The 13,536-nt window shown below is 43.7% G+C and overlaps 1 protein-coding gene across 8 annotated transcripts in view; it reads right to left on the bottom strand.

Moving 5' to 3' along the window:
* The window catches only part of shank3a (SH3 and multiple ankyrin repeat domains 3a), a 126,034-nt gene continuing 112,498 nt past the window's right edge, over positions 1-13,536 (bottom strand). For 5 of the 8 annotated variants that reach the window (XM_088379900.1, XM_088379895.1, XM_088379894.1 and 2 more), the window contains 3 exons: positions 12,948-13,474; positions 10,561-12,659; positions 1-6,032 (listed from right to left, as the gene is read on the bottom strand). In XM_088379900.1, the coding sequence (XP_088236026.1) occupies positions 5,480-6,032; positions 10,561-12,659; positions 12,948-13,474 (3,179 nt within the window). In that variant the 3' untranslated portion in view covers positions 1-5,479. Of the gene's footprint in view, positions 6,033-7,566; positions 7,602-10,334; positions 10,383-10,560; positions 12,660-12,947; positions 13,475-13,536 lie in introns of all 8 variants that reach the window. The other 3 variants (XR_015859262.1, XM_088379897.1, XM_088379898.1) reach the window with 3 other exon arrangements.

Genomic DNA, 13,536 nt, shown 5'->3' with positions numbered 1-13,536 from the left:
TTAGCAGTTCATGTTTTAATTATAAATGTATTACATAATATAATAAATGTATCTCTGCGGTGGCACTATACCCTGCAACATCTGTAACCGTCGCTGCCTCAATTCGCCGTATGTCCACTTATTGGTTTTATTGTTGCATTGGGGCTGAATGATGTATTATCAGCAGCGCCACGCGACAAGGCTGAGACGTTGCAAGGGATCCACCATTGAAAAACTTCAGTGCAAACAAGGAAAGGAAAAACAACAACAGTGAAAAGAAAATGAAAACCCTTCCATGATAAGCTCAGTGGGTTACCAGACAGGCTTTTTAAAAAGATCACAGCGCACCTTCGCCGTGTGGATTGTGCTTTGTTGATTGAAACACGACGATAACCCCCTCACTTCCACTCATTAGCCCCAAATGATGTGTCACAACTGTGTTCTCAAAACAATTGTGTGTTCATAAACTGCCATACTTTCACCACAAAGTCAAAATGGGAAAAAAACAAAGCTTAAAATGTAGAGGCTCGGACTTATGTCTCACACACACACACACAGACTTTATTTAAGCCTGCCTCTGTACTTATTATAAATGACCGACACAGTCGAGTCTTGACTGCATGACCTGTGTGGTGGTCAAGAAGTGAGCGAGCTATCAAATATCAAATGCATTTCTCAAGATTTTCAGGAGATGGCACCATTTTATTGAGTCTGAACAGCTCCAAAAATGCTGCAACTAGGAGAGTTCTAATGACAAATACACTATAAAGTTGCTCTCTCTTTTTTTTTTTTTTTTTGGCACATTTTGCTTTTCGTATTTGTCCCATAACGGATCAACTCAAAGCGTTGGTGTCATAAAGGGCACACGGGAAGTGAAAGTGGTCAACAAAGCAGTGAAATTGATCAGTTAAAAGGTGGGAATTATGTTCGCAATGCAGAATTGACTGTGAGGATGTTTGTTCCATATACACACAGGCACACAATTTGGACAAAAGTCTTGAGAAGTACCTTATAATATTTTGGATAATTTTGGGATTTTTTTTTTGTGTGTTCCAAAATTCAAGGCAAAGTTCATAACAGGATGTTTGGATGGGTTTTCTGGACTGTCACCGGTCTGGAGGTGCCATTTGTCACATTTGAATAGCTTCCACCACCGTGACTACAGCAGGCAACTTTTGGGCATTATGACTAGGCAAGGGGCTACAGATTCCCAAGCAGAGATAAGAAAGCCTCCATTAAGACATAGTACAAGAGGGATTATTTCAATGATTGATTCAATTTTGATAATTTTTGTTCAACATAAAACCAATGTAATTTTGTTCACTGAGAACATTTAGTTCAGCCCATATTCAAATTTCAAATTACTAATGCCAAAAACCTAAACGCTACTGAGAAAATACTCAACAACTATGCCAAATGTGGCATTTTAAGCGGCAACAAAAAAACAAAATGCATCAAATCGAAGTCATTTAAAGATCCTCGTCCGCTCATTCCAGTACTTTTGTCCATATAGTGCACTCAATCATGTGTGCTTTTGAGCAAATGTCTCCAAGTCATATATTGTAGGTATCTTTGATGGTAATACAGTAAGGCTCTTGTGGACTCATTGTAAAGATGGATGTAAATCAGCAAGCAAACATTTACACTCTCATACAAACACACACACAACTTTGCGGTTTGGAGGGTCCAAGGGAGGTGTTGGGTTGGGGGGGGGGACCAGATGCACGCACTTGGATGATGGGTGGCTTCTATGTTAGCACCTTGTCACCTTTTATGTTTTGTGCAAATCATCCCCTAAAGTTCATAATTCAAAAGATCATAGAAAGAATAAAATCTGCTCACCTTTTCCACAGGTGGTTAATTATGCATATACTGTATGCCAAACATTCACATATATATATATATATATATACTGTATATATATCTATATAGACTTATGTATAGATATTTTTTGTCTTCCAAAAATTTATAAGAAATCTATCCTATATACATTGCTTCTGATTTAAAATACATTTTTTCAATTTTTAAAATATATTTTACAAGTATTGTATGTTTAGAATGAATTAAACATGACGTTTGTGTGGTTTTTGTATCATTACGTTCCACACACTACAAAAATCTAGCCACAGTGAGAAAAGAGGAAAAAAACAAGCAGTTCAAAGTGTGTGAGTGAGGTCACAGTGAGCGCTAGCTACTCTTACATCCCACCAACGCTATTTTATTTTTATTTTTTGACTCGAGGAAAAAAAAAACAAAAGAACTTCTTTAGATGTTGTTCGAGTGGGCGCACAAAAAAATGAGCTCACTTTTCCTTGGCGAGATTGTAACCTTGTCACTGTGGACAACCTGGCTCTCGTCGCTCTTCACAGTTTGCCACGGTGTTCTGCTTACTAAGTGGATAGCAGCGATACATATGGACGAGTTGCGATGCTTCAAGCCCGCCATGTTGATTATAAAGACTTTGCAGAGATATTCCCATCCACGCAGTCTTGCGTTTGGCTCATTGAGCTTTGATTGGAAAATGTGGCTGGTGTGAAGGCCGGCATTGACCATCTCAGCGATGGAAGTTTTACTGGAGTGCGTCGAGAACATTAGGCCTTGCCGCTGTTCCAAATCACAAGGAATGGAATACTGAATGTAAAATTGTGTAAAACACAAAAGCGTCAATAAACTTTCTTATATGAAATTTACTTGCACTGCTATAATGTCGTTCTAATGCCAATGTCATTTTGAATCAGATAGAGCACAGGTGTCAAACTCAAGGCCCGGGGGCCAGATACGACCTGCCACATCATCTTATGTGGTCCACGAAGACAAATTGTGCATCAAATTTGTGTGTCATTACTAGAATTGCAAATTGTCTTCACTTTTAATATCTTTGTTTTTTTCAATATTTGACCAGTTTTTACTCGTCTGATTTGAAAACGAGTTATTTGTCAGTTTGTTTTGTAGCTTTTACTGTATATAATATGAGGTGCTCATACATTTATTTGGGTTGACAGTCATAATGGCCCTCCAAAAGAAGCTATGACTGCAATGCGGCCTGCGAAAAAAACGAGTTTGACACCCCTGAGATAGAGTATCCCTCGATCAATAGCGTTCTTGGTCCCTTTGATTTAGAAAATAGCACAAACCCGTAGGTTTATGCAGTACACGCGTACAAATACAGATACAATTGAGCTTTTTAAAATGCTGGTACTCAGCTTAAAATGGCCGCCGTGCCTTAATTGATTTATACCTGTCAACCCTCTTCAGCGACATTGTTTCGATTATTTTACATTTCAAATGAATTGTGGTGCAAAGAGGTGACGAAGAGCACGCTGGTAATAACAATCCCATTGTGAGCACCGAAGCTAATTATTGTACCCAGTGCTCCAACCTTCCATTGCTGAGAGGTAGAAGAGCCTTTTGTTTGGATTTGCTGTCTCGTACAGCAGGATTTTTGCCTCACATTTTGGGATGCCCTTTAGTATGAAGGAAGACCGTAAGAAAAGAATATTAATAATAAAAAACAAAAGACATGATGCGACTCGTCATGCTACAGTTTGAGGAAAATGTGCACATAAAGGGATGAACTCCCCACAAAAAAAATCATGTCCATATTAATACACGTTTTCCCTCCTTCAAATATATAGTGTATAAGTTGAAGAAATTAGTTAAACTATCGGAATAGATTCCTCTTTGTTTTCTATCATAAAAACCGTACACAGGTGCAGATTCATTTTCTCCTTTCCAAAATTGAAAGCTATCATTAGAAATATATTCATATTGTTATATAATACCGATAATAAAAAGTCTACACCCACCGGTTCAAATGCCGGATTTTTGAGATATAAAAAAAGGAGACAACATTACATTATTTCAAAAACCTTTTCTACCATTAAATTGACCTGTAACATGTACAACTCAATTGGGGGAGTAAAAATAAACATCTGAGATAATGTGGTTACACACATGGATATCTTCTTAAAGTAACTGCCGATGTGGCTGTATTCAGAATTTAACAAAACTTTTGGCACACGTCAACTTACCGCAAATAAAGTTCCAGTACCTTCTGTATTTATTCTAACAATTCTGTTGTACAGGTTATAAGTCATATTAATGGTGGAAAGGTTTGAATGAATTCATCTTGGTCTGATTATTATCATTTTTTTTCATACATCAGAAAAACTTGGCATTCAATCAGGGGTGAGTAGACTTTTTATATCCACTGTACATATGAAAGATTCCCTTTGGAAAACCCCAAAAAAATTGATTATGAAAAAAGCCACGAGTGTTGGTTAAACATTCTTCAAAAGGAATGGATAGCACAGTCTGGGTATAGCAAGGCTCCTCCTGTGGTCTGTGAAGCTGCTCCTGTTGGGGCTTTCTTCAAAAACAACAGCAGATATTGAGCAGACACGTTGTGGTAGTCCATTGTGTTCGCCGCCGCTGTCATCGATCTCTGTACAAATATTGTTGAAAGGCAACTGAGCTTTTTTTTCTTAATTGGAGCGAGAACTCGTTCCTCCTTTACTCGAAAACCACAAAAAGGCTTGGCCTGGTGGATGGTGGGGTAAGAGGTAGAGAGGGGAGGAGGGCAATCCATGTATCATTCCTTTTTTCTGTTTTTAATTGGCAATTAGAAATCCCCAGAAGTAAAAGGCGACTCTGTGATTGTTTGTTCAGCTCATTTAGGAAAAAAAAGTGTGAATTTTCTTTACTCAATTTTAACTTCTGATCATAAACAAAAAAAACAAAAACAAAAAAAAAAGGGCCACAGGACTGAATTTTATTTGAATATTTAATTGGTCAGGTTTATGTAATAATATTTTTGGTACAGCGCATTAGTAAAGATAAGTTGCGCTTCCTCAATCAGTCCTGATCACAATCATATTCCATCAAGCAAAAATGCCCTGCAGAAATTGTATGAAATTAGTAATATGTGAAATAATTCAAGCAAAACCAAGGAGTGAATTGGTACTTCTTTTTTTTTAAACTGAATTGGTTAGTTTTGTCACAACTGTATATTGTAGGAAATTTTCTTCCTGATTTGCAAGTAATTTTGCTTTAATTACAGAATGTGTATCCATTTTATTACTTGTTGAAGGATTGTGGTTATCTGTAATGATTGTGGCAGCGCATTGCCACACTTGTCATAAAAACCTGACTGATTAAATACAAAAATCGAATTCAGTCTTTTGCTTCATTTTCAAAATTTAGATTTTTGATTTGATCAAACAATTAAAACACGATTTTTTTTTTTGCATTTTCTGTGTGAAATGAAAAAACAAAAGCGTCACTCTTTCAGTTTTGATTTTTGATTGCCAATTGAAAATGACAAGGCTTAACGTGTGGTACAGCCCAACAACATGGAGACGTCATCTCCTCCGGGATGTGGAGGATGAAGCTTCTGGCTCCTCCTTTTCGGCGCATGACGCCGAACATCGGCGCCGCCCGGTTTAAAGAGGGCCTTTCCATCCACTCGGCCGCCATTGTGGGTGTGGTCTCAGGGCTGGGGTCAGCTCTCCAGCAGCTGCTTGAGCGCCCGCTCGATGTTCATGCGGTGGCCCACCCGCGTCACGCCCAGCTCGGCGAAGTCGTCCTTGGTTAGCGCCGGCAGGTGGGAGCCCTCGATCTCGTGCTCCTGGAAGCCGGCGCGGTGCTCGCCCAGGTTGATGCTCTCCAACCAGTCGCCCACATCGTACTTGTTCCAAAGATGCAGGGGCTTCTGGTGGAAGGGTCTGAGTGCCAGCAGCGGCGAGCCCAAACCAGGCGAGTGCGAGGGCGACGGTGAAGACGAACGGGAGCGAGAGCGGGCGCTGGAGCTCCGCATTACGAAGCGGACCTCCTTGGGCTCCTGCGGTAGGCTGAGGCTGGATGATTTGAGGATGGTTGGAGGGGGCGTGGTCGGCGAGTAGCCCGAGAAGCGTGCGAGGGGGTCGCCCCGGTCGGGGGAGCCCGGGCTGGGGGTGCGTCGCATGACGGGATAGCGGCTGCCGGGGCGGATGGTGTACGTGGTGCCATAGCTTCTCTGAGAAATGGTGTGGAGTTCACCTAGACTGCTGAAAAGTCTGAATGAGATGAGCAGAAGCAGACATAAAAGCAGAGAGGCTTGAGGTCAGGTCAGAATGGAAACAGGCTGAATTTCCACCAAGCGGTCTTGATAGCTTCATTTTTTTTTTTTACCCCCAAAAATATCTGAACCTAACCTCAGTTACTCCTTCAGTGGGGTTTCAGTGACGCTTATGCAGGGTGGAGCGAGACCAGGGCAAACCTCTGCTGAAGGCCTGTACCTTCACCGATGTTTAAAAATGCCCAACTTATTCAGTCGGATGAAGTTTCCAAATGTGTAAAATGTGTGTGACAAAATACAGTCTGTTTTTGATTCACTACTTGCAAATACCCTCATCCTCTGTTTTTTGAAGAACTCAGAAAGAGCTTTACTCAATCAGAACAAATTGTACCACTTGGTGCAAACTTAAACTTAGTGCCAGAAGTTGAGGTTAGTGCAAAGGTAGAGGTCAACAACTGCCACAAAATCAGAGCAATTCTTCAAAGCGATTGAGTTCAGTCTTGAGCTTTAACCTGACGGAAAAAAACTGCTCACTAGGTTTGTCACACCACTTAAGAGTGAGGTGAAAAATCCTGTAGGAACAAAACTGTCCGAAAAGCCAAGATGAATCAACATAACAAAGACTCTAATAGACTATCTCTATTTTTTTACCCTCCGTGAAAAAAGAAATACAGGTCTTGTGAATATTTTAAGGATGTACTAGTGAAGTTGTGATGCATGGATTCACTCTAAATTCACGACTGGTAAATCTGGAAATTCTTCTAATCGCAATTCTTCAAAATCTCCCCCTTTCCTAAAATGTAGAATAGCAATGCATGTAATTAAATGTGTCATGTCACTCAAGATAATTACCATTGACCCACTCCAGCTATTAAATCTCCAGCAGAGGAAAACCTCCTTTTTCATATCTGGCCTTAATGTTACATTACCACTGATTAGCAACTATCATGCTGCAAATTATTGTGGAAAATGGCAATATTGGAGTTGAATAATTTGCAGTTACAGAAAACGTTCGTCTGGTTTGTTGCGGGCAGGGAGGAGCAGGGAGGACATACTACATGTGTTGATGTCGTTTCTTGCATGCATGTTGTTTGCAAAGCCTTACTCGCTGATGCAAGTCATGTATCCTCTTTGAAAAAAAAAATAAAAGTAGGCTATGATTGATTGGAGAATACATCTCTTTCAATGGACAGCAAGAATATGATGAGATTCAAGGCAGTCATTCCCAACCACTGTGTGATCATCAGGTGTCCAGTTACACATTTATTTATTATTATTATCATTATTTATTTATTCGTCCCCGATTTCACACATTATTTCAATGTATATACTTTTTAGGCTATTTTTGTTTAGTGGTGTGCTGTGATTTTTGTCACATGAAATACAGTAAGTGTTTTGGCTCAATGAGGTTGGGAAACACTGCAACAAGAGGTGCAGTTGAACCATGACATAAAAAAAACCCGAAAAAAAAAAGACAAAGAAGCTCAGACGGCAAAGGGGATTGACATGAGATGAGCTCCATGCGCACTTACACAGTGGTCCTGCCCTCCTGGGCGCACAGTCAGTTCTACACCAATCAGATCAGGGCAGCAGGGGCGGAACATGCAAGGCGAGCAAAGAGAGAGCAATGGGAGAGAATGTTAGCATCACTCGCATGGGACGCGGCCCGCTAAGCAGACGTGTTGACGGCCTCGGGCCCTTCGCCTGCTGTCTATGACATGCTACACGTGTGTGTTGTGAGTTGTGTGTGTGTCACAGAAGCATGTTTATGGTTGTTGTTATCGTACAAGTGAGGTGTTTGCTATGTTTGGGTGAATTTAACTGACTTTAGTCCAGCCCACAGAGCATTAAGAAATCTGTTATTCCTGACTATTCCATTCAATTTGATGTTTGTATTCTTACAACTGTGTATAGAATAAATGAATTAAAATGTAAATCAGAAAATACATTTGCTTAAAATCAACTTAGTTTACATGCATTTAATATTTTTTCATTAGTTTTATTCTTACACCTAATTTAGTGTTTGGTTCACTGATTTATTGTAACTAATTCAATAAAAACTAATGTATCAGTAAAATAACTATTTCCCATTCATCATTTTTAAATCTAAATCCACGAGTGGTTAATTTGCTATTACTAAACAGATTAAAAATGGGAGTGCAATATTTTCTTAGAAAATATTCTTTCGATTCTTTAGTATGATGTGTGCGTACGTTCGGGAACCATGACAATGACAGCAGAGTAGGCTCGAGCATCAGTCAGTCTGACTTGCGGGCCACATGAGAGAGGAATGAGCACACGGTTCACAATTTCAAACAACTGCATAAAGAAAAACACATAGATACACCCACGGGGGAAAAAACGAACATGTATCCTTTAACTTTTTTGCAGATGTTTTTCTCTTGTTGCATTCAAGCTGAAATGTATAAAAGAAAATAAGAGATTGTCCCAAGACTTTTGAGAATGTATTTTACTTGTACATTTGAAAATTTGTAGCAGGACAACTACTCACTTCGCTTTAGTGCATTTTTTCCGTTACCGTGGACAGTCAGGGACAGACGAACTGAATCGAAACATGACAAGCACCCAAAAGCATGGAGCACAGGGTGGAAGCATGACACGGGACAGTATGTGGAAGCATGTGTGTGTTGTTTTTGAGCGAGTGGGAGCGGGAGAGGGCAGACACACGGCCAGTGAGGACGAAGTAATGGTGCGCATGATGGTCTTTGTCACAAGCTGATCCTCTCCACTGCTGCTTCCAGCGTAATATTTGCTCTCTACGCCATTCACAAAAACCTGTGGGCTACGCAAATTAGTTTGACTTGAACGCACATATGAAAGTGTATACCCCAGTTTTACCAAAATAGAAGAAAAAGTGTGCACAGGTGTCTCAAAACAATAATAATAATTTAATTTATAGTGATAATGACACCAAAAAGGATCAACTATATAATGGGAGTGAGTTGTATTGCTTTACTGCTGTTTGGAGCTTTAACAATGGTTCTTTCAACAAATAAATTGCCTTTCTCTCCAAAAGTTTAATCGAGGCAACAATCGATCCCAAATCGGTATAGTATCACCAGCTTTTTTGTTTTTTCTGTTTGTGTCGCTCGAGTGACATAATAGAGGGAGCTTGACACAGGATTTCAAACCTCAGAAGTCTTTTGGATTAAAGGTGACACATCTTTAACAACCGAGTCCCGTTTGACTTTTTCAGATTACCATGAGCTAGATGTCTGAGAATCTTCACAGATTTATAGTAATAATGAGTTCATCCTTGATTTTGAAATGAGATGATGATGTGACAGCATCTGAACGATTCACAGATATTCCATGTTGGTGGTGAAATGATATAACCACCGGGGAACTCTCGAGTTAATTAAATAGATGCTCGACTGTGTGCCATTTCGACAAGGTCAAAATTTGATTGGTGAGTCGATGCAAAGACCGTGAGAAGGCTTTTCACCAGAGACATGACACACCATTAATTCAGTCATGTTGAAATACATCTGAAGATACATCCTTGGAGGGTATTACTGATAAGAGTGTCAGCGATAAGGCAGCTTTTGCTCTTATCTTACATTTATCAGTGACGAGCCCACGGAGCTGTCGACGTATCACTCGATGTATTATTTGAACAGCGACTTTGGGTGGAGCATAGGGAAAGTGGGGAAAAGGAAGGGGATCCTGCGGGTCACAGTCTATCTGTGCGAGTGCATGTGTGTGTGTTTGACGAGAAGCCCTCAGGTATGCACACGCACACCTGAAGGCCAGTTTCCTTGTTTGCATCAAACAGACATAATACCAACTTGTATGTGCTATAAAACGCATTTCTGTCACAACAGAAACAAGAGTGCTATTGTTGCTGACTAAATCTAGATAACCAAGTACAAAGTACTAGTTAAAAGACATAATCAAATGATGCAAACAAGGTAACCAATGTACCTTATTTCCTCATATAGCAGCCAGAGGTGCGTAACTACTCGACTGCGCTCTATTTTTACTTGATTACAAAATCTCAGTCATATTTAACCACAAAACATTACACAACAACAAATGATTCAGCTGTCGTTTTGCCCAAAATCGAGGTTACAACATGGACAGACTTTAGTTTGTGGATGACACAATTGGCAATTAATCGAGGAACGGCGTCTGTTAGAAAGGAGGCCGCTATGTGAGGAAATACAGTACTTAACAAAAGGAAACTAATGAAGCTCTAAGTGTATAAGGGAATAGTCTTCAATAGGATTAGTTGACAAGCTGGTTAGGAAACAGTATTTAAAAAACAAAAAAAGTTTACCCTAGTGTTCTACAACCTTAGGATTTACTCTCTCCAGTGTCCTCACATCTGTAGAAATAAAAAGCACTCTCAGGCATAGGGTGATTCCCCTAACACTCAAACACACCAACAGTAGTTGTTGGGAAAACTCCTCTGAGCTTCACACATGGCAAACATTGTGTTTCACTAAGGGGTGATTGTGCTCTGCTTTTGATTATGGATTCCTTGAGTTTAACCATACTCTTACCTGGCACCTGCTACAGGAGACTTCCTCCCAGGATCGAGTGATGCTCCAAGTGGTTCCTCCCCCAATGACCGCGTGTCTTTATTTAGCTGCTGAAGTCGCGAACTGAGCTCCCCCATTACAGAGGGTTTTGCCCCCTCATCGGCACCCAGCCCTAGTCCCAGCCCACCGAGGTTGCCCAAACTCCCAATACCGAGCCCCACCCCTGGTCCGCGAGGCTCCACCGGGTCCCCCCATAGCTTGGACCGCCGCTGGAAGAGGTAGCGCGGCTTTGTGGGTGCCAGTCCGGTCACAGAGGCCGAGCCACCGGGGGGCAGCCCGGCACCTCCGGCAAGCGCCGCAGCCAGCGCTGCGGCCTGTTGCTGGGATAGCAGCTCACTGTCAGAACTCTGCTTCAGCAGAGGGTCCCTGAAGGTGACGGGGCCTTTACTGCCTCCTATGTGGGACTTGAGTCGGGGCTTCGGAGGCACTGGCGGCTTGTCGAGCACAAAGGTCTGCCCGTCGGCATAGGAAGTGTGTGTGGTGTGTGTGTCGGCTGGTTCGCCGCTTTCTGAGGAGAGCGTGGACATGCTGGAAACTGTGGAGACAGTGCTGGTGGTCTCGAGGTGATGGTCTCTCTCCCGCTCGCTGGAGCTGCGCGTGTCAGCCTCCTCCACACCCGAATCTGCTGCAGAGCCGGACTCGCTCAGTGGTGGGGGCTCCGAGGGTTTTCCTGAGACAGCTGCTGCACTGAGAGGAGCGCTGGGTGGAGGCGGAAGCTGTGATGGAGGCTGAGGCTGGGTGAGGGTTACCGTTGGGGTGATCGGGGTTGAGGGTGTTTGGGGAGTGGGTGTTGGCGGGGTAGTGGGGGAAGGGATAGAAGGTTTGGTTGGGGAGAGTAAAATACCCTTTGCCTGAGCCTGTGCCAGTAGCCCGTTCGCAAACTCATCAGGTGGTGGGACAAAACCGATTTTCCGCAGCTCCTCTCGTGTTTCCTCGTCGCTGGAGGACAGCATGGCGGGGGGCAACGTCACCGTGTACGGATCTGCGTCCTCCTCCGAGCTTCCCTGAACCAGAGCCTTCTCTAGAGCTGGACTGGCAGCACGCTGACTTTGAAGCTGGGGTAAAGGGACTGTGGGGCTCGGGGACTTAGTCCTTGGACTTAAAGTCTTGCTCGGCTCTTTGGATGTCGGGACACTTGTCTGTTCTAGCTCTGGACCCTCGCCACCAGCCTGGCCATTACTGGTCGCATGGACCATAATCAACCCTGCTGTTTTCTGCTGCGACGTGTCCATAATACTGATCAACATGCTCTTCTTATCTTCTAGCGTCTTGTCCTCTTTCCGCTCCTCAATCCTGGTCTCCATCTCCTGGTGGAACGGTACAATAGATGGTGACCAAGGGAGTTTGGTGGGCTGAGGGACTAAAACAGAAGCTGGGGTGGATCCAAGGCCAGACCCTACTCCCTTGGAGCTTTGAGATGTAAAAGGAGAAGATGTGGGTGGCCCCTCTCCATGAGGGGACTCTTTGGTCTGAGCGTCAAGGAATATTATGCCCTGCCCCACCCGTTCCTGTTTAGTCCATGGCTCTGGGCTGCTAGTTGGGGATTGGCTCTGGGAGGTCAGCGCCCTCTCCCTTGCTGCCAGCGCAAGAGCCAGTGGGGAGTTGGGGTCCAGGGGCTTTCCTGTCAGTGGATGGATAAAGGTGGTCCCGCTAGGTGAGGGGCTCAAGGCCAAGGCAGGAGGTGGCAGCTGGCCAAGCTCTCTGGTGAGTATCCGCTCATCGATGGAATGAGACTGAGGCAGAGAGGGGATCTCCGAACCGGCGGAGGATGCCCCCTCCATCGTGCCGACGGAGAGAAAGACAGTAGATCGTCGCCGTTCCTCCAGGCGACGTTCACGGTCTTTCACTGCTCCAGCTATGGCGGCGGCAAAGGGGCCCTTACCCTGAAACATGGCCTCACCCTGGGCCCGTAAACGCTCCCGCTCAGCCATCAGCTGCTGCTGGTAGTAGTCTGCACGGCTGGTGCGCGTGTGGCCGTGCGGGGGTTGTCCTGAGGGTGAGCTCTCCCGCGAGTGGGCAGCTGCTAAGACCAAATTCCCTTTTTCTTGTGCATCCTCTACCTAGAATAACAGATATACAGTATATTTATTTATATAGTTATTTACATTACAAGAGTTCTTTTCCTATGGCAGCAACCTCACCTTGCTACAGTTATAATTACGGTACATTTTTGCACGAGACACACACAAAAAAAAAAACTGTCAGGTCACAATCACATCATCTCTGAGTGGGAACTAAACCCACAAAGCCTGCATGGATGTCTGTCTGGCAAGAGAACTATTATGGAAAAAAATTGAGAGGCTCTTGGTCATCAGTTTAACTCATAGAGAAATATAAATACCACTTACCTGTAATTGCTTCACCAGGGGGCTCTTCTTCCTCTGAGGCTTGGTAGGTGTGTATAGTCCAATACTGAATTGGCCCACATTGGCGTAGGGGTTGTCAATAATCCGCCCCTTCCGTTTTATTCGCTCGGGTGGAGTGGCAGCAGAAGGTCGGGAGATTTCTGTAGGCTCCACGGGTAAATGGGAAGAGTCCTGCAGGATGATCATGGAGCGGGCTTTCTTCTGTCTCTCCATCTGCGCGGCCTGCCGATGAGCAGCCTCGTAGGGCAGGTCCAGGGAAGAGGGCTTAAAGCTGGAGTGTCCCCCGGGTTCGTGACCCTGACTCTGAGTCCGCGACGGAGGCGGCGGTGGGCAGAAAGCTGGGGGAGGTCCCGTGTCCAGGTAATAGGGAGGCGGAGGAGGCGCTGTTTGTGGGGGAGGTGGGATGGGATGAGGCTGCGGGTGGTCTCGGAGGCTGTCTGTCATGGAGGAACTGCGGGGGAAGTGGTTCTCATCTTCCAGGGAAGATAGCCGAGCCTCTTCAGTGGCACCTGCAGGGCACGCCACATTTAAGGATGATGATTACAGTAAACTCAGAAAAACAGGTCTTTTG

Source organism: Syngnathus floridae, chromosome 6 (genome assembly GCF_059516105.1).
Source record: "Syngnathus floridae isolate MCC-2025c chromosome 6, RoL_Sflo_1.0, whole genome shotgun sequence".
Taxonomy (NCBI): domain Eukaryota; kingdom Metazoa; phylum Chordata; class Actinopteri; order Syngnathiformes; family Syngnathidae; genus Syngnathus; species Syngnathus floridae.
This window is presented reverse-complemented; position numbering and strand designations above follow the sequence as displayed.